Source organism: Osmerus eperlanus, chromosome 4 (assembly GCF_963692335.1).
Source record: "Osmerus eperlanus chromosome 4, fOsmEpe2.1, whole genome shotgun sequence".
Lineage (NCBI taxonomy): Eukaryota > Metazoa > Chordata > Actinopteri > Osmeriformes > Osmeridae > Osmerus > Osmerus eperlanus.
Window position 1 is genome coordinate 5369177 of NC_085021.1, and position 24028 is coordinate 5393204.

At 44.5% G+C, this 24028-nt stretch overlaps 3 protein-coding genes and 1 long non-coding RNA gene across 4 annotated transcripts; 2 read left to right on the top strand and 2 right to left on the bottom strand.

The window, feature by feature from the left end:
• Positions 1 to 4308, bottom strand: actr5 (actin related protein 5). The gene is made up of 9 exons (XM_062458272.1): positions 3891 to 4308; positions 3497 to 3735; positions 3056 to 3225; positions 2352 to 2569; positions 2086 to 2250; positions 1865 to 1972; positions 1607 to 1746; positions 1344 to 1476; positions 1 to 778 (listed from the first exon to the last, which is right to left on the bottom strand). The coding sequence occupies exons 1-9, from the start codon at positions 4272 to 4274 to the stop codon at positions 488 to 490; spliced, it is 1848 nt and encodes a 615-aa protein (XP_062314256.1). The 5' UTR covers positions 4275 to 4308; the 3' UTR covers positions 1 to 487.
• Positions 4309 to 8924: 4616 nt separating this feature from the next.
• LOC134018365 (vesicular inhibitory amino acid transporter-like) lies at positions 8925 to 12448 on the top strand. The gene is made up of 2 exons (XM_062458273.1): positions 8925 to 9745; positions 10526 to 12448. The coding sequence occupies exons 1-2, from the start codon at positions 9353 to 9355 to the stop codon at positions 11711 to 11713; spliced, it is 1581 nt and encodes a 526-aa protein (XP_062314257.1). The 5' UTR covers positions 8925 to 9352; the 3' UTR covers positions 11714 to 12448.
• A 271-nt stretch (positions 12449 to 12719) lies between these two features.
• Positions 12720 to 17451, top strand: LOC134018366 (bactericidal permeability-increasing protein-like). Its single transcript, XM_062458274.1, has 15 exons — positions 12720 to 13054; positions 13370 to 13484; positions 13689 to 13817; positions 14385 to 14537; positions 14638 to 14701; positions 14890 to 14950; positions 15197 to 15288; positions 15514 to 15690; positions 15781 to 15840; positions 16172 to 16339; positions 16483 to 16550; positions 16633 to 16675; positions 16805 to 16868; positions 17007 to 17083; positions 17189 to 17451. Exons 1-15 carry the CDS (start codon positions 12952 to 12954, stop codon positions 17222 to 17224), a joined length of 1410 nt encoding a protein of 469 aa, XP_062314258.1. The 5' UTR covers positions 12720 to 12951; the 3' UTR covers positions 17225 to 17451.
• A 739-nt stretch (positions 17452 to 18190) lies between these two features.
• On the bottom strand, positions 18191 to 20886 carry LOC134018367 (uncharacterized). Its single transcript, XR_009929930.1, has 2 exons — positions 20655 to 20886; positions 18191 to 19929 (listed from the first exon to the last, which is right to left on the bottom strand). It is a non-coding gene; the product is annotated as an uncharacterized LOC134018367 (long non-coding RNA).
• Positions 20887 to 24028: the final 3142 nt, after the last annotated feature.

Consider the following 24028-nt stretch of genomic DNA (forward strand, 5'->3'; position numbering starts at 1 on the left):
GTCACCCATCACACAATATTCTTTTATTCTCATGTTTCAGATGAAAAAGCATTTTAAGGAGTTCACATTCTGCTGGAATCATCAACTAAACTTCAACATATCATGACCCTGTCGATGCTCTGAGATACAAAACATCTCTACAAATAAAAACCCTTCAGTATTTACATGATAAAATATAAAATGTTTAACAGGCGAACAGCAACAACCAGTAGCACTGCCTATATCTTGCACCTTGGACCAATCATGACAGTAGTAACCATTCAATATGAGTAGTCCCTATTGATCCCTCAGCACTACATTGGTGCTGCTCTGCATCCAAACAAGATATAAACAAACACAAACATGTGTTTGTGTAGAGTGGGGATTTCACCTGTTTGAACCAGACTGGTACTAATACCAGTGATCCCCTCCATGTGTTGGGAACACTGTAGAGCAGGTCCATATACAATGGGGCTACGACACAAATAAACATGCAGAGGAGAGCAGCTCAGGACTGAGCCGTGAGGGTGACAGATGCCCCTATGGAAGACGCCACAGCACCGGGTGAAGCCACTGCGGGCGTCGCAGACAGTGCTTCGGCAGGTCGAGGGGCGGGCTTGGCGATTGGCATGGGGATGAAGGTGTTGGATACAGAGTGTTCTCTCAGGTACTCCCCTCCCTTCTCCTCGTAGTCCTGTCTGGTGACCCAGCCCTCCCCATCCCCTCCAGGAGGGTGCTGCAGGGCCCAGTCGCAGGCACCGTACCAGGCATCCAGGGCTGGCCGTGACGCCAAGGTCACCTGTGGGGAGAGAGGCCGGGTGTGGTTCCATATTAACTCATGTTGATATGTAACATGGCCATGTCTACTTAATAGCGCAGCACGGTAAGTGCTGTGGCACCATCTTTAGCATCTTTTGGCCAGACTTTACATTTCTAAGACGCAGATTGTAGGTAACCAAAGTAACCTAGGCAGAAACAAGCTGTGGGTCTGTAAACAAGGCAGTGTTTCCCCTACCATTATATTACGGGGGGCGCCCCGCCCCACCCCCCCCCCTGGAAGGTCAAGTAAAAAAATTGCGCCCGATCACAAAATAAGTCATTTAAGGTTACCTTTCCTATAAAACAGGTATATAGCTTGCTCTTTTATTAAACAAACTAAATGGCCTTATGTTATTTATCTTATTTACACGACGGCATGTCATTTCTGTCTCTACATGGTCGCCGTCGCCCCCCCCACCTCCCCTCGCCGCCGCCCCCAACCGCCGCCGCCGCCCCCCCCCCCCCCAAAAGCTGTAAATTTAGGGGAAAAACTGCAAGGTATTTAACACAGGCCTACAGCAGGTATGCAGCATCCTTAAACTGACCTGAAAGTGTGACTGAAAGGGCCTGAGGGCCAGAAGCTCTCTCTCCACCCTTTCCTTCATGCCTGGGTACAGCAGGTTCCCTCCTGTCAGGAACACATTGCTCACCAGTGCCTCCTGTTGCCCTGGAGTGTACCTGCACACAGACAAGAGCACTGACAGACTACCATTCACACTTCAACTAATCCCACAGCACATGATATTGATTATAATTAGTGTATTTTTAAGTAAGAGATTGAGGATATGTGTTTCTGTGTGTCCATTACCTGCCCAGCACATATTCCAGGGTCTCCATCAAGCCCATCTGCTCCTCTCCAGTGAGGGACGGCTGGAAAAGGATTTCAGGGACACGCAGTCGCTCCGTGCCTACAAACAACTGGTGGTACTCTGCCATGTTGAACACCGGCTGGACAGAGGAAAGGGGGGGTGAAGTGACAAGGGAGGGCAAGGTTGTGATTCAGATGTAGGCCTGCTGTGTCAGTGCCGTTCCCAGCACCATGCCGTGTGTGTGTGTGTTTCCGTACCTGTGCTAGGGAGACCGACTTCTCCATCTCTGTGCTCTCCTCACTGAAGTCTGGCTCTGCCTCCCCCACAACCTCCCCTTCCTCCATTGGATGCTCCAGCTCTGACACCTGACAGAGTTAACAATTCTGCAAGTTGAGACCACTGTCTGCAGTCTGAATAGCTCATACTGCAAATCCTCTTTTCTGGGGCACTAGACCAGTGTGGGTGGTGTGTCACTCACTTCAGTCTTGCCCTCGGCCCCCTCATTGTGCAAGAGCCTATGCCTGCCCTGCTCCACAGCCACGCCCAGCTTGGAGATGTACGACTGCAGTTCCTCTGCCGAGTCCATGTTTAACTCCACCAGCCTCTTATGGAACTGATCCAGGAGGCCATCCTCCAGTAACTCCTACAGACACACACACACACACACACACACACAAGCACAAACACACACAGTTAGGAGTGCAGTTATGTCTGCAAGGACAGACATAGAGCCGAGACCTTCACCTGTACGGCCAGAAGTTTATCCAGGCGTTGTTGGTCTTGCTGGAGCTTGTCCTCTCGGCGCCGGGTGTTAATCTCCTGCAACCTCCTCAGCTGCTGGGCCCTCCTCTCCTGGCGCTCCTCCACACTCACAGCGCCCCCTAGCACCTTGGCTGAGAAGGGCAGCTGTATACGGTGCACCTCCCGCTCATAGAACTCTGGGCTGCGCCACTTCTCCAACTCTGAGAAGGAAAGTCAAACATTTAAATACGTTGCCCTGGTACCCTAGTGTGTGGGGGAGTAGCTGTGTGTGTGTATGTGTGTTACCCTGATGGTAGTCTGGGCGTGTGTGTTACCCTGGTGGTAGCTGTGTGTGTGTCTGTTACCCTGGTGGTAGTCTGTGTGTGTGTGTTACCTTGGTGGTAATCTGTGTGTGTGTGTGTGTTACCCTGGTGGGAGCTATGTGTGTGAGTGTTTGTGTAACCCTGGTTGTAGTCTGTGTGTGTGTTACCTTGGTGGTAGCTGTATTTGAGTGTGTTTTAGCCTGGCAATAGTCTGTGTGTGTTACCTTGGCAATAGTTGTATATGTGTGTATGTGTGTGTTACCCTGGTGATAGTCTTTGTGTGTGTGTGCATGTATGTGTTGTCCTGGTGGTAGTCTGTGCGTGTGTGTCTTACTCTGGTGGTAGTGTGTGTGTTACCCTGGTGGTAGTCTGTGTGTGTGTTACCCTGGTGGTAGTCTGTGGCGGTGTAGCTGTGCTCATGCAGCAGCTCCTCCATGCGGCTGAGGGTGATGGCTGCTAGGTGACCTGGGTACTTGAGCTGAAGGAGACGCTGCAGGTAGGACGAGGCGTGAAACCCCCCCACGTTCACACGCTTGCAGTTCCCCGCATCCAGCCTGGAGAACCACCGTACGGACAACATTCATGGAGGGCAGAGTATGTCACAAGGAAAATAACTGAATGTTGATAATTTTTTATCAAACACCTAGGCCTCCTAGTGTGAATTCCTCCTAAATTATTCACGTGTCATTTACTTTGGCAGATCTACAAAACTTCACCCAAATAAATAAAACCATTTGTGAGGAGGATAGACTGTGCTCTTTACGGTAAGAAAACCTAAGGTTTTATTCTCTGCCCTGCATAGCCACAGTGACAGGCCAGGTTTACCTGCCGTTGATGACAGGCAGGACATGGGAGCAGTGGTATCCCGAGGACAGGATGATGCCGGTGTGTGGGGGAGGGAGGCTGTGCTGAGCGTTATTGTAGGAGAAGCTGTACAAGCTGTCCACGCCGTAGGACACGCTTGGAACTCGGTAACACTCAAACAGAAGCTCCGACATCATCTGGCGACAGTGCAGCGGGTTGCACGGGGCCTCCGTCAACACAATGGGGTGCTCCACGCCGCCCTGGACACAACAGGGTAGAAAACACCTGGTCAAAAGAATCAACACAACACATTCCGGATTTTGTATGAGGTCTACATTTTACGCACAGCAATATTACCCGTTAAACCGTAGCCTATTTGTCATCATACCTACTTTCGTAAACTTTGGTCACTCACCTCCGAGCCAATTCCAAGATGTGTGAATATGTAATCGAACATGAGTTCTTGTATCTCGAAGTTGACAACAACGTTTCGGTCAAACTGGCTTTTCAGGAGCCACCGCAAAGGTTCCAGATTGGAGATGTCATTGCCGATCTGAGTTTCACTGCGCGCGGCACCTCTGCTTCTCGCCGCCACGGATTTGAACAGCAGTCGCGGTGCACCCGGTTCATCGCCTTTGCACGCCCAACCAGCCCGCGTTTGGAAAGAGCCGTTATCTATGACTATGGGGACAGGTGATGGGACTAAACAACCAGCAGCAATCTCGTAAATGGGGTCAGGAGATGACTTGTAGTCCTGAAAAGAAAAAATTTGACATGCTGGTTCTGTTTCGGATGTCATTTTGAAAGTGTGTTGCTACAAAATATGGTCGATAAGACCCATGACACAATTAATAGTTCCGGATACAGCGGAGAGCTGCCTTTAGGAAGGCCACGTTACATAAGCCGTCGGTACTAATTACATTGACAGTATGAAAATTAATGTTATATAAACCGTGACACGCATATGTGTAGGTCCACAAGACAAATATCAACGTATTCATCACAATGTTTCATAAGCTCTTTTGAAAGTGTAAAGAAGCGACCACCAGATGGCGCAAATATTTATCTGTAATCTGTCTGCAACAACTGTGTCATACAGGTTTGCCTATTAATAACTATTAATAAAAAAGGAAAAATCATTTGTATCTGTTGGTTTTTCACAATTATCAAGGAAACCACCACAAGCAACTCACGATAGGTTGTTTAACAAATGGGGAGTCCATATCCTAGACCCAAGCAAATTCATGTCTGTCAGAGTTTATATTTTACAGTTTCTGTCTGACATGCCTTTGTCTTGCAAAACGTAATACCGTCGTTCCTCATAACTTGAGTTGAGTGTTCTTTATCTCAGGTATTTTCTGTCCTCTAGTGTGTTTTAAAGAGAGGAAGTAACACTATCTAATTTTAAACACAGAATAGGGGAAGTTGGGCCTCTGGTGGTGGTTTGAAACATTTAGCTCAGTTCAACATTTACACAACCCTGAGAAACACTACTGCCTTTCAAATGTCATACATCCAGGCTAGATACTGTATTGGCAGAAGGACACATATAAGGAGGACTGCACCTTGATGTTGTGTTATTGAATCAGAGCCACAGTTCAGTGCCCAGGGACAAAGCTCTAAGTGACTGCCCCCTCCTTCCCCCAGTGCCGAGGGTAATAACCAGATCTAGGTCACCTCACACACTGCCTCCCAGAAGGCAAGACGTGACATTGTGCCGTTGTCCCCAACACAGGCAGCCCACGCTTGTTGTGCATGTCATGTCACACAGCCATGAGCTGCATAGGGACTAATAAGCTACAAGCTCTCTGGGACTACCCACCATGTCTGCCCCTTCCACCCTTGCTGCCAGCCTCCATTTTGTTAAGGCACCATCGTCATCATAATAAGGATTTTTAAGTGACGGAAACGGAAGAATACTATGCACGTAAAAAGTATTCAGCTTTAAATCAGTTATTACGAGTCATTATTAATGTTATCATTACAAGAGGGTCATGATACAAATACATTTTTACCATTCTAAGATGAGGGGGCATGGAATTTTTAATATGAAATAACTATAATTGTAATTGTAGTGTTATTTCATGTTTGTGTGTTGGTAGTGGGCTATATTTTATTCGATACAGAGACTAAATGTCAGGGTTATATTAGTGATTTGAAGTATTATAGATACTGTATAGGGTCATCACCCCCACCAGGGCTGTCCTTCACAGCTTTCGATGGAAGGGTAAAATGTCAGTTGTGATCTGTGTGAACGAGAGAGTGGGGAAAAGACAAAAAGGAGCGACAATATAAAAGCTCCTGTGACGGAGATGAGAAAGGGGAAGGGAACTAGTTTTACGTAACAGGCTGGCTGAGGCTCCTATAGGAAGATTCTGACTGACAGTCTCTGCAGTGCTATGGCGCAGAGGAAACAAACTTGACTCTTCTACATCTATTTCTTCTTCCATCTCTATTTTTTCACTTTCCCCCTCTTTCTCTCTTTCTTTATATCTCTCTCTTTCACACACACACACTCTCTCTCACTCTCTCTCATATTTTTCTTTCTTTCCCCCCACCCTCCTACACACACACTCCCCATCACACACAGAGACTGTCACAATGGCTCTCTTCACCCTCATCCCTGTGAGCAGCACAGATCTTTTGGGGCCATAGGGTGATTAATGTGTTTGTGCACCTGTCACTTTACATGTATTCCCCTCACATGTGTGGGGTGTCTACATCTGTATATGTGTGTGTACATGTGTCTACATATTTGTGCATACGTATACGTGCAAGTGTGTTTGCATAGGTGCTTCTATGTGAGTGTCTCTGGTGTATACCAGTGTAAATTCCCTGTCCTTGAGCACCATTTAGTAAAGCAAGCCAGCCTGTGCCCCCCTCCCACATACCTCCCCCCCCCCCCCCCCCCACACACACACACAGGCTGCCAGCTCTGCAGCTTCTTGCTTTTGATCCTCTGCATCCTATCCTCAGCCCCCCTCCCATTGTCAGAGCTCTGATTGGCTCAAGTGTTTTTTTCTCTTCCTGCAGCTCGTCTCTCAGACAGGAAGACGGCTCTACCTCCCAATCTTGCCGCCCAATTACCGTGGCCATGGCAACTATCTGAGATTATTGCCCCAGAGTGTGCAGCATGCCTGTTAGTGGGCCCCTAAAGCCTCTCGTATCTACCCCTCAATGCAGCCACACAGTTCCTCTCATCTCAGCTGAATTAATCCTGCCTTTGTTAACCCACAGTTAAATTGGTCACCAGAGCAACCCATTTAAAACCCTCTCTGAGGCAAACTATATAACAAATATTTTCATTGTTAAATGAATATTTTCAGGCAAGGAAATCAAATGTTTTTCTGTCATCTGCTGCATATAATACTACCAGCCTACGCGTATTCTAGATCATTCTTTACTTCACCTCAAAACTATATCAAAGGAGCAATTGCAAACAAATGTGAATATACAGTGTGTGTATGTGTATGTGTGTGACATTTACAGCCTATCCTCTGTCCCAGCATTAGCCCAGGGTTTTGCACATGATGGGGGAGGGAAGCTTAGTCACTGAGATGCCCCAAGGACTCTCGCGGGAATATTCTTTACTCACTGTCCACACACACACACACACACACACACACACACACACTCACCCACACACACACATACACACTCTCTCACACACACTCATGTGCATCCACCCACATAAATGACACACAGACGCACACCACACACATCACTACCTACAAAAACACACAAAAACACAAGCACACACACAGTGTGCATGCCTGAACACAAATGGCAGCTGGCAAAGCAGCCTAAGCCAAGCATGAAAATATGCGGAACTTTCTCTGTCCTGTGGGTTGATGCTAAATTTAGAGCTTGTGTCGTCTTCCCCTCTCTTTTGTCTTCCAGTGCATAATTGCACAGGGGCTATACAGCTATGTGACTCCATATTCTACACACAATTTTCACCATAAACAAGCTGAAATATTACCAATCAGGAATATATTTATTTAACGTTTAAATTCAGCGGAATAAGTATCTAACTGCACCATACAGCAGGGGAAACGTTGCCAGAATATATTGCAGGCGGCTGAGCAAGACCTGATGACAGCTCTGGCTGATGTGTCGTGGCGTGTCAGAAGCGATTAGAGAGAAGATGACCTGCCTCGACTTCTAAGAGATTAGCTTGGAAGAATAAAAGTGGGCTTTTCTTTTTGAAGTTATTTCACTCCATCATTACGTTTATATTAATATTGAGGCATGAAAGCAGAGAAAACCACGGGCATGTGTTGAATTGGATTTAATGGAGTGCGCTCCTTCTGCGACGGATGATTTAGCTTTAACATACAATTGAGTGGACGTCCAGTTAACTGGAATTTAAGGTAGCCTATGCAAACTGAATGAATGAAAGTGCAGGGCATTTAAAAAAACAGGAAACATCATAGTGTGCAGGCTACTGTACCCTAGACATGTGCCAATAAAAAGCGCTGTCCAAGGTCCTGCATTACGCAGGCCCACTAAATTTTGACGAATTCATTCGGTTTACGGATATTACATTAGACAGATAAGCAATGTCGACAATGTTATTTTATCATTTGAATAAACACTGAATAAACGACCACATATAGCCTTCCTTAATTGATTACTAATCTAAGTGGGAATTTAAATATCCAAAAAAAAAAATTCATATTGTAAAAACAAACTACAGGGATGATAGGGATTTTTTTTATCATTCAGAAACGTGGCAATGGTAGCCACACTGAATAAAACGGGCTTTGAAAACGAGAATGGATCAAAAATTAACTTTTCTTTCACCGATTTTGATAAAAAAAAATGATATTTTGTTTTGGTGGAACCTTAATTACTCTGGCAGGCCTTTATAATGTTAAATGACGAAGTTCTTCCTAGAGCTATACCAGCTATGTTATAAACTCAAATAATAACCTCTAAAATAATATCCTAAAGAAACATCAATAAAATCGATGCCATAATCTGAAGAAGAAGAAAAATTAAAGGAAAATGTATGTCTGGGAAATTATTTCTTTAATTTAGTTTTTGTTAGAGATAAGTTATATCCATTGGAGGCAACCAAATAAGAATGTATTCGATTTATTTAAACGCAATAGGTTGTGATTTCAATCTTTATCCTACTACACTATTAGGCTAATGGTTAAATTCGGGTCAAAAATCATTCGTATTGAGGATTTTGTCATTGATCCCAAACAAGAGAAATTGCGCCAATGATCTTGATTCAGTCATGAATCCCCCCCCCCCCACCCCCCACACACACACACACATACTCCCCATTCCTCTGTGAGTCTGTCCATCCACCTATACCCACATCCTCTCTCTTCTCTTTCTCTATTTTATACATTTCATGCCACCGTTTGAGTCAGGAGGGGTCTGTGCATGCTGAGCAAGTCATTACATTGGCAGTCTACGAAGGCACGTGCTTCGTACTCATCTGACACACAGATTCCACCGCTCGCGCATTGCACTTGTCACTGCTGTGGCACAGCTGAGCACGCGCCATCAGGACCAACAGGAACCGCTGCATTCGAGACCTGAAGATTTTTTTACATTTAGAATCTAATGAGGACTTTGGAGAAATCCTATTCCTGGGAAATATTTTGCTTCATTTATATTGGTTGGCAAGAGTGCAAGGACCGAATTGCGCGTGACATGGATCATCAACACTGGCGACTGATGCTTTAACGGTTGTGGAGAAAAACGGTTGGATAGCCGTTGGGGCAACTTCCAAAGGTCTTATCAACAGGCATGATTTTATAGCAGCAGTATAAATCTCCTGCACGTAGGCTAATTTACCACTCTTCACTTTTTTCTTTGTCAAATTATCATCTGAAACCACTCGTTCATATTGAAAATATGGCTCACTTAATCCGACACAAGATCACCAATAAACTGACCAATGCAGCCCACACGGTGTCCAACAAGTCCCAAGCCAAGGTCAGCGGTGTATTCGCCAGGCTGGGATTCCAGGCCGCCACAGACGAGGAGGGTCTGGGCTTCGCAGGCTGCGACGACCTGGATTATGACTACAGACAGGGGATGCAGATGGACGTGCTGCCCGGGGACGAGGAACGGGGAGAGATGGACGGAGACGGAATGATGGAGGGAGACAGCCACTACCAACGAGATGGCACCAGACCCCGCTCCTCCTCAGTCAAAAGCACAGGCCTTCCTAATGAGCTGCAGTCAGAGGACAAACCCAAAATCACGTCGTGGGAAGCAGGGTGGAATGTCACAAATGCTATTCAAGTAGGCTATCATTTAATTTTCGTTAACATTTTGCGACCTTAATTGCCAATTGGCGTCAGGCAATATGCCCAGCCTTCACTTTGAGGGGGAATTAAACACTTTAGGCCTAAAGTCACCTTGAACAATAGGATGTAGGCTAAGCTTTTTCCCCCAAAAGTATAAAGCATGGTCGGTATTTCGCCATCGAACGAATTCTGGATTGTATTTCAATAGCCTATTAAATTCAAATAACCTCAAACAAAGACGTATGTTATCCCTTTAAAACATGTTTCGTCGGCTAATTTGGCCAATTAATGCACAACAATCTCTGCCTTATTATTTATATAAAGAATAAGGGGATTAATTTGGATTTTATGTGAAATATAACGGGATTATTCATCCTGAAATCTTTTATCGTTAAAAAACAGCCTCCCTGTCAGCTTGAGATCGCGACTGCACGCGCCTGATTAGCCTCGGGGACGATCATGACATAATTATTTTTGCAGCCACATAATAAAACGGCATGATTTCTAAAAAGCAGACATTTGTTTTTTGCTATCCAGATTCAATGTTGCATGTCTTGAAAATTCCATAGGTAATACACAATGCAAAATAAAATATAACAAAAATAATACTAAGCGCAAAGTCTTCTGTCGGTAGGCCTATTGCCCTCACAAATGTGTTTTATTCGTTTATGATATCGTTTTTATACCAACAATACATGTGATTGCTTGGCCGGAGAGGCTGTCACTCTGATGAGGTCTTGTCCATAAACACTCCACTGCGCTTCTGTGTCCGCAGGGCATGTTCGTCCTTGGCTTACCATATGCCATTCTGCATGGCGGATACCTCGGACTCTTCCTAATCATCTTCGCCGCCGTGGTGTGCTGCTACACCGGGAAGATTCTGATCGCCTGTCTTTACGAGGAGAACGAGGACGGACAGCTGGTGCGCGTGAGGGACTCGTACGTGGACATCGCCAATGCATGCTGTGCGCCAAGGTTCCCATCCCTGGGCGGACACATCGTGAACGTGGCTCAGATAATCGAGCTGGTGATGACGTGCATCCTGTATGTGGTGGTCAGTGGCAACCTGATGTTAAATAGTTTCCCAAGCCTACCAGTGTCTCAGAAGGCTTGGTCCGTCATCGCCACCGTGGCCCTCCTTCCCTGCGCCTTCCTCAAGAACCTCAAGTCCGTCTCCAAGTTCAGCTTGCTTTGCACCGTCGCGCACATTGTCATTAACGTCTTGGTGATCGCCTACTGCCTCTCCAGAGCACGAGACTGGGCCTGGGAGAAAGTCAAGTTCTATATCGACGTGAAGAAGTTTCCCATTTCCATCGGCATCATCGTGTTCAGCTACACATCACAGATTTTTCTTCCATCGTTGGAGGGCAACATGCAGAGGCCAAGCGAGTTCCACTGCATGATGGACTGGACCCACATCTCCGCCTGCGTCCTCAAGGGGTTGTTCGCACTGGTGGCTTACTTGACTTGGGCTGACGCCACCAAGGAAGTAATCACCGACAACCTGCCGTCCACCATTCGAGCGGTTGTCAACCTGTTCTTGGTTTCCAAGGCACTGCTCTCCTACCCGCTGCCATTCTTTGCTGCCGTGGAAGTTATGGAAAAGTCCCTGTTCCAGGGCGGAGGCCGCTCCATGCTCCCTGACTGTTACGGGCCTGGCGGCCAATTGAAGTCCTGGGGGCTAGGCCTCCGGATCGGCTTGGTGGTTTTCACGTTGCTAATGGCCATCTTTGTGCCGCATTTCGCTCTCCTAATGGGCCTCACGGGGAGCCTTACAGGGGCAGGCCTATGCTTCTTGCTCCCCAGTCTGTTTCATCTAAAGCTCCTTTGGAGAAAACTCTTATGGCACCATGTGTTCTTTGACGTCGCTATCTTCGTCATAGGGGGCATATGCAGCATATCTGGGTTTATTCACTCTGTTGAGGGGCTGATAGAGGCTTATAAATACAACCTTCATGACTGAAAAAACAGTAATTAAAATATACTTAGCGATATAAATGTCAATTTTAATGGCGCGTACGGCGCATATGACAGCTCGAGAGGAAACGTGTGTAATTGTGTTTATTTATTTTTTTGCCGTCGTGATTATGTGCAATAATAAACTAACATATAGGGCCTATGTAATAGCTACTCATAGGTGACGTTTTCTTTCACTAGGGATGAGAGTAAAACAAAGCCGTTCCTCGAGAAAGCATTTTCTTGTGTTACCAGGATCAAGGCAGATTATCACAGCTTCTGTAAAGTTGACAACCATCACCGGTCCAACTCAAAGTGTATAGTGTTTATATGCGGAATGACATCTAAGAATTGTGAAGAATGCAACGAACTTTAATCATTGATTTCGAGCTGCTATAAATAGTTTTACTGAGAAAATTTGCTTGGAGGCACACGTCAAATGGTGCTATGGAAAACAAAAGAAAGGTCAATGTAGTTGTTTACTAATAATATGAACATTTCGATTCGTTTTGAATTGTGAGCCCAGTCTTCGTCAACGCATTAGGTTTCTGGTGTTTCAAGTGTAGTTCTGGATGAAGTGAATTAAGTGCAAGCAACTGGATCCTAAATGTGTTATGAACCGTCAGTCCCATATTGTCTTCCTGTTGAACTTGTTCGTTGTGCTTTCATGGAATTAGGCTAATCATGATGTGTGAGAAACGAAAATTTGTTGAATTATCAGATGAATAAATCGAATATTTTACGCCTCGTGATTTTGTAGCCTATGTGTTTTTGTAGGCTTAACGGGATTCAGGTTGTGATGTAGAGAGGGGTGTCATTCGTCATTGTAGGTATAGTCCGCCTCCACAGAATTACTGAGAAACATTACATGCACTGTAAAAAACACGGTCGCACTTTCACTTCCTAATTTGTTTTTATCTTTAGGGTAGCCTACAGTACAAAGTTTTTACTTATCAGAATCAAGTCGACGTTTTGAGAACTTCACTGCATGGAGACAAACCCTGTTCTGCAGGCTGTTCACACATCAGCTCACAGAGCCTCTCTATAAGAGGAAGATAAACTTTATAAAAATCACTCTATAAGGAAGTTGATTTGCCATACGGAGAACCTTGAACCAAACTGCAAACATCTACTACTGGCTGTCTACTGGGTACATTACATTTGACATTTTATTTAATGTTAATTTGGAGTTTAGATTATTGAGTTTTCCCCAGTAAAATTGTCCAGAGGGGTCTCGTCTGTAGCATGTTGCCCTACCTGGTGTTTCTGCTGCTGAGTCTCTCCACACACACACATGGAGAGAACCCTGCTATCAAGCTCATCCTCACAGACAAGGGACTTCAGTATGGTGAGACCAACACTCAACATGACATGCTGGGCAACACTTTTATTTCAATTTATTGATTTGGATAATAACTGTTTGATTATACTGCTCTTTCTGGGATCCACTGTAAATACATTCAATCAGGCAACATAATGTCTGAGATACTCCATTGAGTGAATTGGAATTCCCCAAAGGTTCCCAGCTCATGTATCACATTGCATGGGATCATTACAGCAAATCTGATGGAAATAAATATATTCTTCTAACAAAATGTAATTATCCATAATGTTGACTATTTGCAGCATTTTTTACTTGCTTCTCCCTGTTGTCCACTTCTAGGGAAACACATGGCTGCTGTGGTGTTAACGGAGAAGATGAAAAACATGTCCTTTCCAGACATCAGTGGAGGAGTCAGCATTGGTTTGCTAGGAACTGTAGACTATGTCCTCAGTGGGTAAGTAGTAGAGATCAGGGAAGAGATGAAGATGAGCTGGGCCCCAACACCAGACTGTCAGTCCTCTACACACCCATATATGTCAAGGGTATTGTTTCATTAACCATCATGGTAGTATTTAGCTGATCTCTGTGAATATTACAACATGGACCACAATAAAACATCACTAACAACAATACACTCTCTTTGCTCCTGTTCCTACAGGATGTCTGTCTCCCAGTGTGATTTCCCAGAACCCTCAGTGGACTTTTACGAGGAGGTCGGACTCAAGGCAGTTGTCTCCGACCTAAACATGAGAGTGAATGGGAGATGGAACACCAACTTTGGAATCATGTGAGTCAGTCAGATGTCTCATGTTCCACTGTCCCATCAGGGATTAAATGACCCAGCACTTTCGATTTATCCAGGAGAGTGGACAGGTGAAGGGGAACCTTAAAACCAATTGAATTTAAATGTGCTATCTTTTTTGTTCTGTTTCTTCAACCATAAGCTGGTTAAGAGGATATAAAATAGAGAAAACAATTATTTGACCCTAGATCAACTGATAATGGCCGGGTTTCCCAGATTCGTTAAGAAGCTCTTAACGCTAAGAGCTTCTTAGGAGCGTTCTAAGAGCGTTCTAGAGCGTTCTTAGAACGCTCTTAAAAAGCTCTTAGCGTTAAGAGCTTCTTAACGAATCTGGGAAACCCGGCCAATGGCCGGGTTTAGAACGCTCCTAAGAAGCTCTTAGCGTTAAGAGCTTCTTAACGAATCTGGGAAACCCGGCCAATATGATTACATTGTGTTTCCTCCATAATTCTCTCCTTGTTACTTGTTGTTTGCCATGGCATGGGTTGTCCTTTCATTGTATGAATGTGTGTACGTGCATATATATGTTTGTGTATGCGTGTGCTTTTGCAGATATGACAGTGGTTCATTTGACCTGGCAGTTTCCAAAGTAGGTGTGACCTCTGTGGTGAGGTTGGCTGAGAACGAGGAACACTTGTCAATCTCCAGCGAGACCTGCTCTGCTGAAATTGGTGATGTCCACATAAACTTCCATGGTGGTGCCAGGTGGGAAGTTAACTGTTGTATTATAGAGATGGAGAGATTTGTGTGTGTGACAGTGAGCGAGACATCACTATAAATTCACATTATATTTCTTTGTTGACAGTTTCATCTTTCAGCCTTTTGTGGACAGTTTTAAGAGTCGTATCAAAGGTGAAATACAGGGGAAAGTAAGTCATGGTTCCCTGGTAACCTATAGATTCTCTCTGCTCATCATCATCATTTTCATTCTAAAATGGGAACAAGCCTAGTAGTGCTGTTGTAGACTTCAAACAGTAAACACACAATTTTCCAGATTAAATGATTACAGATGGAAAAAAAAAACTAACAAACAAAAACGATTTGTTACTGTACCCAGATCTGCCCAGCAATCCAACAACAAACAGAAGACCTGGAGAGACAACTAGCGGCCATTGCAGGTACTGCATTTGGAAGTAATTTGAAATATTAATAACGGGGACAGAATGACTCATTAAAGCATGTCCAGCTAGTATCATTAAGTAGACGGTTAGACTAAAGTGAACTTCAGTGAACTCAAATGTTGGTGATGTTCTCTGAGTTGATATCTGAGTGGCAATAAGACAACCATCAATCTGTTAGTCATGTTCACTGAGTTAGATGTTAATCTGTTAGTGATGTCTTCTGTGTTGCTTGTGGTCCACCAGTCTCCTTTCAGGTTGGCTCTGATCTGGTTCTGGACGTCCCTCTCTCCAGCTCCCCCCTCGTGGATTCTGCCAGCCTGGAGCTAGACTTCAAGGTAGAGCAACTTCCGCCTGTCTCACATGGATGTTGTGGATACACCTCCACCAAACACTGGTCCTTTAAACACAGTGCACATCTGATCTGAGTACCTCAAAATCTGAGAATAAACCTCAAGGTAGGGGTTTGCTATCCAAGTCAGGATCCTTGCTAAGATTGTTGTTATTAACGATATCTTGGTCTCATTCTAGTCCCAACATGTTGTGGTTTGTGTGTCATACAGGGTGAGTTCTACAGTGCCAAGAGCCACACAGATCCTCCCTTCCAGGCAGATGACTTCTCTCTGACCTGCCAGGACTCTTACATGCTCTCACTGGGCATGTCTGAGTTCACTGCCAACTCCGTTTCTTACTCCTACTTCTCCACTGGGGTCCTTGTGGCCCACATAACTGACAAAATGGTGAGTTTTTCTGCTGTATGTCTCAGTGTCTGTTTTTCTGCTACTGAAAAACAACTGTCTTCATGTTCTGCCTCCAATGTGTTCTGTCAGATCCCAGCGGTCTCTCCTCTGCGTCTCAATACCAGCTCCTTTGGAAAACTCATCCCTCAGGTAAACACATTTCGTCTTGAACCTTTTTATTACACTACCATGCTTATAGCAGACACACTATTGCTTTTCTTTACTATAGGCAGAGATCTACAGCCACCCAGTGGTGAGATGAGCAAATATCAGCAGAATATAGTCAACTTTGCTAACTTTATCTACTCCACTTTTCCTGTTCCATGTCCAATGTCCATCACTTCCTTTCCACCCCTACCTCTTCCTTCTCCTCCCACTGTTTCTTCTCCTCCTCCTCCTTCATCTCCTTCTCCTCCATCACCTCTTCTTCTACCTCCTTCTTCTTCTGTTTCTCCTCCTCTTCTCCTTCCTCCTCCTCCAGCTGCCAAAGCTCTTCCCTGACCTGCTGATGGAGCTCAGTGTGTCGGCCAGGAAGGTTCCCATGTTCTCCTTTCTGCCTGGGGAGGTGCAGCTGGGGCTCCCAGGCATGGTCACCGCCTTCGCCGTTCAGAACAACGCAACCCTCACCCCGCTATTCAAGCTGCAAGCTGTGAGTACCACTGTGACTCTATGGGATGTCCTATATATTTCCCAAGTTGTCTATGTTGCAATATAACTCTCTGTGTTGATTATTCATTCCTGTTCGGTGAGTGTCTTTGCTGATAGATTTGATCAGATGTTGTCTCTCTGCAGGACTCAGTCTTCAGTGGTCAGGTCTCCATCTCAGGGAACAAGGTCCGAGGCTCCGCAGCGCTGAGCAAGTAAGACCCAGAAGTTGTCTGATGAAGATGCTGCTTGTGTTCTGACCATTATCACTCAGTAACACAACTCTCTTTCTGATAGTTTTACCCTCACACTGGTGTCCAGTGAAATTGGACCGTTCAAGGTAGGATGGTTAAACGGTGTCTGTGGTACATTATAATAGTCCACGTTAACACAGACACTGCATAGTGATAAAGACAGGTTCAACATCTACATACCTTTGCAGACTGACCATCATTTCATGTTTTTCTAGGCTGCTTTCCTTGAGAGCCTAGTGATGTTGGGGATAAAAACGGGTGTATTGCCTAAACTGAATGGTAAGAACCTGAAAAATGTAATACACCAAACATACATTTTGTCTCAGTTTTGAACGGAGACAATATACCAGTGCAATAAAGTGAAACTCATATTGACCCAGTGTGAAGCACAATTAGATGTGATTTCCTTTGTTTCAGCCAAACTGGGAGAGGGTTTTTTCTTACCCAGCCCACATCACATCCAGCTGGTCAACGCAGTCCTGAAGGTGAATAAGGTCAGTAATCATTCCATTAAATATGTATATTATGTATAGAAGAAGACCTTTTATATGAAACAGAACATTTCAACATGGCTTACCCCATCTTCTTATGCCTTTCAGGGTTTTGTAGCGTTTTCCTGCAACTTTGATGTCTAGTCTGTAGACATTGGGCACCACTGAGTCACATTGCTTTCCACAAGCCAAACTGAAGTTTGATGATCAAACTGACTTCTGTTTTTGCCATTTTCAATTATTCCACATTTTTATACATCATGTAGGACAGGACACATTTAAGTTAATTGATTCACTCAATCAAATAAGTTGATGACAACTGATTCTACAACTGCACTTTTCACAAATAAACAATACCATGTTGTTTTCAATCATAGAAAGTTGTTGTGAAAGACTTTCATGTCAGTTTATTTATAACAGAGAAGAAGAGTTTTGTCGTGGATGTAATTCAGAGAATCAATCACTAAACTTGTTAAATGTCCTTCAAATTCATATTTATTAAGCAGAACAACCATTACACCAACATAACTATCTTTGACACACAAACATAAGACAATAACACAAAACCATTGAGCCATGAATCAGATGGGATCAGGGGGGTATTCCAGGTAGCGGGTTTAACAAAATGTGAACCCTGAACTCTGAGTTGATCTACTCTAAAATAGAAAACTCGACTTTTTGGTTCCAGAAAAGATTATTTGAATTTGTTAAATCAACTAGGAGTACATCCACTCTGAGTTAAGCGCGGGCATGAGAACTATTAAAAGCCAACATCAATGGAGCTCCGATACTAAGATCCATCATGGCACCCGGCAACAAAAAATGTTGTCCTACTTTACCACACTTGACATATAAGTTTTATTACGTGTTTATGGTCAATCTGAGCACATATTCCAGAAAAAAGCAAAATGACTGTAGCAGCGTTGAGACACTTGGCGTGGGAGACAATTGCTGGCCGAGTCAATGCATACATTTCAATGCAGTAGCCAGTTCATATTGAACATTTAACCCCACTGTCCATTAATAAAACAGTTGAAATAGTGGTGAACTTAGTAAAATAGCATGTTCAATGTTATATTAAATATAAAAACATAATACAAACAGGTAAAGCATATTTTTCTTCACCTTGGTTTTAATCATATTCGACATGATACAAAGTAAATATCAGTTGATGCCCATTTCAACTTGTAGCAGCAGTTACCCCCAACAGAATGCTTTTCATCACGGGATGATGATTATGATTAAGATGACAAAGAGATTTGCTGCCGCAGAAATGGATGCAGAGATGTATGGTACATGTACGGTAGCTACTGGTAGTTCTCTCCCCATGTGCTTTTTTACAGGCTTATGTGGAATTGTCAGTTACACTGACATTATGAGAATAATGAATAGAAAAACGATTTGCGCATTCTGATCCTGTTGAACAGAGCTTGGATGCTGTATACAGTGAGATGTTCATTTAATGGCAGGGGAATTCTGCATGTGGAACTGTGGAATTTAATGTAATCTCATGTATTCCCAGTTACACGTAAATGAGTTGTACAAACTGCAAACTGAAAGTGCCAAAAACTGACCAAGAGATGGTGTAGGCCTACTTAGGGTATAAGAATAAAGGCTAATCTTGAAAAAACATGGGTGAACCTTTGGGGAAAAGAAGAGTAAGAACAGTATAGAGAAGGTTTTAACATTTACTACTGATTAGTAAGTAATTATGTTTTAGAATATATCCACCAAACTATTTTTCCCTGTTTGTTTGATTGAAAAACTATTTCCAAATTGTTAAAATGATTCTATTTTAACTTTTAGAATGGGAAATACACCGCTCTACATGCAATTCAGCGAAATTCCCCTCACATTCCTTAACCTTAATTAAGGAATGTGAGGGGAATCCTTAATCCTTAATTCCTTAATTCCTGTTATCTTCGGGTCATTCTGACCCATCAGTCATTGTGACCCACCGTCGTATTGCGACAAATTTACCGCATACAAAAACAAAGTGAAGCATTTTCTTTTAACCGTTGGGCTCTCTCAGACCCCCCACATTGTAAAGGTTAAAAGAAAAATATTTTTATTTGTTTTTGTATTGGGTAAAATTGGGTAAACACAACGATGGTTCGTTATGAACCTTTGGGTCATGTGACCCGAAGGCAGCACAAGGGTTAAGATATCCATCCAGTGTGTGTGCTCCAAAAAAACAACAACATACATATCAGCAACCTTTCATCAGGATTTGGGGACTGTATCTTTGGCGTTTATTCATTGAGTATGAGAGACAACTGTTCAAAGTGCACTACCACCACCTACTGGTCATTTCTTGAACCTGTTGATTACAAAAATAATTATGTGAAGTACTTTTCAGTGGCAGGGAGAAAAACTGTAAACATTCACATTATCTGATTCCTATCCTTATTGAATACTCAACTTTGCTCTACTTGTGTCTTCTGCCTTGCTCATCTTCCCAAATGTTTTCCCCATATTTCTGCCACTTTATGTGGCCTTTTTTCGTCACAATAATGGACCTGTTGTTGGGGATGCAGAAGTTCTCAGAGATGGCCTTCAGGCATTCATTACTGGAGTCGTTGCTCTCCAACAAGACGGTGACGTAAAGTGGCCCTCTTTCTATAATTTTGCCGAACTCTTCTTCCGGAATAAGTATGAAGCGGACACGGGAGTCGGATTTGAAAATCATCTTTGTTGATTGACTCGTGGTATCCTGTCTGACATTGACTTCATTCACCAGCTCCTCCAGCCGCATTTTATCCACGCTGTAGTAAACCCGGATGGGCATCCCCGAGGCATTGGCCACATGGGTGATTGTGCTCCCCATTATAGATTTCAGAGACAAAGATCTGTGGAGTAAGAGTGAAAGAGGCAGTGATGCCTATAATGAATTACAATTACCAAGCACCTTTTGAGGATCTATGGCACTTTACAGCGAGTTGGGTGGTGATGCAGGTTTATCTTGACCACATGACGCATATATTAATGTTGCTTAATGTAATATAAGACCTTGTGGGCATGTGGGCAGGTATTTGGCCTTTGGACAAAACTGCCCTGGTTATTTTTCTCTTTCCATGGGAGTGTGAACAACAGCAGTTTGTTTCCGCGGCCATAACTAACATATGGAAGGTTAGATAAACCAAGATTTCTCAGATTCATGTTAAGAAAAACAGGCATATTGACAATCCAACATAAACGTTTGTGGAATTAGATCACTGAAGCCAAAAGTTACTTTGTGAACTTTACCCAGAAGGGTTTAAGATAAATCTGCCTTAGTTGGACTCCCCACCCACTTTGTTTCAAAAGTGGCTTATCTGAAAATCAGAAAGCCAAAACTGTTCTAAGGTCTATATGTATGTCAACTGCGTCTTTTCTGTGAACATAACTAACTATAACTATATGGACGGTTTAAATGAGCAAAGGATATTATGTTTTCGTTGCAGTTTGTTTGTCTGTCTGTTTGCAGGATTATATGTAAAAACGTCCGGCCCGATTTTCATGAAACTTCGTGGGAGGGTGTCTATATAGGCCTAGCCTACTTGTAACAGACTGAGAGATGAAAAATTATACTTACCAAGGACAAAAGTCAGATTTACCAAGGCTCAAAAGACTATGTAAAAACTTCCGACCCGATTTTCATGAAACTTCGTGGAAAGGTGTCAATAGGCTAGGCCTACTTGTAACAGACTGAGAGATGAAAAAATATACTTACCAAGGACAAAAGTCAGATTTACCAAGGCTCAAAAGACTATGTAAAAACTTCCGACCCGATTTTCATGAAACTTCGTGGAAAGGTGTCAATAGGCTAGGCCTACTTGTAACAGACTGAGAGATGAATAAATATACTTACCAAGGACAAAAGGCGAAAAGTAGACTGTCTTCCTGTACTTGAAAAAAAGTAGGTCACTAACGGAATAGGGTCGATCTTCGGTTTCGCTTTTGCTTTTTTCGTTTTTGGCACTTGCACGCAGCGTTGGAAGCTTCAACTGAGACTCTCCCTATTTACTTTGCCGAACTGAATTGTGGAGTCGGCCCGGCAACGGTCAACTGCAGTCTGGCCGAGTGCGGCTTGCAACTTGACAGCCTAGGGCGTTTTCAAAATGCAGTACTGTAGCGCCGATGCCGTGTGCGTTTACTCGGACAGGATGCACTTTAACCCTCGTGCTGCCTTCGGGTCACATGACCCAAAGGTTCACAACGAACCATCGTTGTGTTTACCCAATTTCACCCAATACAAAAACAAATAAAAATAATTTTCTTTTAACCATTGCAATGTGGGGGGTCTGAGACAGCCCGACAGTTAAAAGAAAATGCTTCACTTTGTTTTTGTATGAGGTAAATTTGTCGCAATACGACAGTGGGTCACAATGACTGATGGGTCAGAATGACCCGAAGATAACACAAGGGTTAACCCATATGTGCCGGTGTGGCACCTGTGGTCATTTCTTGAACCCGTTGATTAAAACAAATATTTGCGGGAACACCAGTTACAGGAGGGTGCATGGTCACAGGTGATGTTAATTGTAGGAACAATAGCCTATATATAGCCTACTCATTGTTGAATTTCTATTTGCTGAATTTCTATTAGACCAAGAGATGGTGTACTTAGCAAGGCCGTAGCCATGGAGTCAACATGGGGGGGGGGGGGGGGGGGGGTTATCTGCTGGGGAGTCTGAGGGTCCCCCCCTGAAAACGTTTTACGTTTAGTTATGAATATGATTACATTTATGATAATTTCGGCGTGGTTGCCTGTCGTAGCGTAGCACATTTATATTTTATTTATATTTTTATATCAATATATTGGGGAGGGACATTTTTACCAGATTTGAATATTGGGGGATGTCCCCCCCCTTGATTTGTCAAGGGTAGGCCTACTGGATCAGAATCAGACTCAGAAAGGGTTTTAATCGCCATGAAAGTTTGCACAGACAAGGAATTTACTTTGGCATGAAGGTCTATACATTCAACATATAGGAGTCTTAACTTATGTAGGTATCATATGTGGTCTACCTATACTAAAGGTACAAAGTCTCACTAATCCTAAGGGGCTAAAGTATGTAAAATGTATAATACAAATTAAGAATATGAGTTATAAAATGGCCATAATGTACAATATAAAAATACAACAAATACAAATACTACAAAAAATACAAATAGTGCAACAAATACAAATAGTTTACATAGTGCAAATTTGAATATTGCAAGGTGACATTGTACAGAAGTGGTTAAGTCCATGTGAGCACTTGGCCTTGTTGAAGAGGCCAGCAGTGGCTGGGCAGAAAACTGTTTTTGTGGCGTGAGGTTTTTGTCCTGATGGACTGCAGCCTTCTGCCGGAGGGGAGTGTCTGAAACAGGATGTGTCCAGGGTGGGAGAAGTCGGCCACAGTCTTCCTCGCTCGCCTCAGGGTCCTAGAGGTGTGCAGGTCCTCGAGGGTAGTCAGATTGCAGCCAATCACCTTCTCAGCAATGCGAATGATACGCTGCAGCCTGCTCTTGTCCTTGGCAGTGGCAGCAGCGTACCAGATGGTGATGGAGGAGGTGAGGATGGACTCAATGATGGCTGTGTAGAAGTGCACCATCATTGTCTTTGGCAGGTTGAATTTCTTCAGCTGCCGTAGGAAGTACATCCTCTGTTGTGCTTTCTTGGTGAGGGAGCTGATGTTCAGTTCCCACTTGAGGTCCTGGGAGAGGATGGTGCCCAGGAAGCGGAAATACTCCACAGTGTTGACAGGGGAGTCGCACAGGGTGATGGGGGTGAGTGGGGCTGTATTCCTTCTGAAGTCCACAACCATCTCCACTGTCTTAAGAGCATTTAGCTCTCGGTTGTTCCGGCTACACCAGGTCACCAGGTTGTCAGCTTCCCACCTAAAGTCAGACTCATCCCCACCACAGATGAGCCCAATGAGGGTGGTGTCATCCGCAAATTTCAAGAGTTTGACGGACTGATGACTGGAGGTGCAGTTGTGAGTGTACAGGGAGAAGAGCAGAGGGGAAAGGACGCAGCCCTTAGGAGATCCGGTGCTGATGGATCGTGAGTCAGAGACTTATTATCCCAGCTTAACTCACTGCTTCCTGTCAGACAGGAAGTCTGTGATCCACCCGCAGGTGGAGTCGGGCACGTTCAGCAGGGAGAGCTTGTCCTGAAGCAGGGCGGGGATGATGGTGTTGAAGGCAGAGCTGAAATCCACAAACCTGATCCTGGCGTAGGATGCTGGGGAGTCCAGGTGCTGTAGGGTGAAGTGGAGGGTCATAACTGCATCGTCCACAGACCTGTTGGCTCTGTAGGCAAACTGCATAGGGTCCAGGAGAGGGTCCGTAATGGCTTTGAGGTGTGCCAGCACCAGGCGCTCAAAAGACTTCATTACCACAGAGGTCAGGGCGACGGGTCTGTAGTCCATCCATCCATCATCTTCCGCTTGTCCGGGGGTCGGGTCGCGGGGGCAGCAACCTAAGCAGGGAGGCCCAGACTTTCCTCTCCCCGGCCACTTCCACCAGCTCTTCCTGGGGGACCCCGAGGCGTTCCCAGGCCAGCCGAGAGACATAGTCCCTCCAGCGTGTCCTGGGTCTTCCCCGGGGCCTCTTCCCAGTGGGACGTGCCCAGAACACCTCACCAGGGAGGCGTCCAGGAGGCATCCTTATCAGATGCCCGAGCCACCTCAACTGGCCCCTCTCGACGCGGAGGAGCAGCGGTTCTACTCTGAGCCCCTCCCGGATGACCGAGCTTCTCACCCTATCTCTAAGGGAGAGCCCGGACACCCTGCGGAGAAAACTCATTTCGGCCGCTTGTATTCGCGATCTCGTTCTTTCGGTCACTACCCACAGTTCGTGACCATAGGTGAGGGTAGGAACGTAGATCGACTGGTAAATAGAGAGCTTCGCCTTTCGACTCAGCTCCTTCTTCACCACAACGGACCGATGCAGAGCCCGCATCACTGCGGACGCCGCACC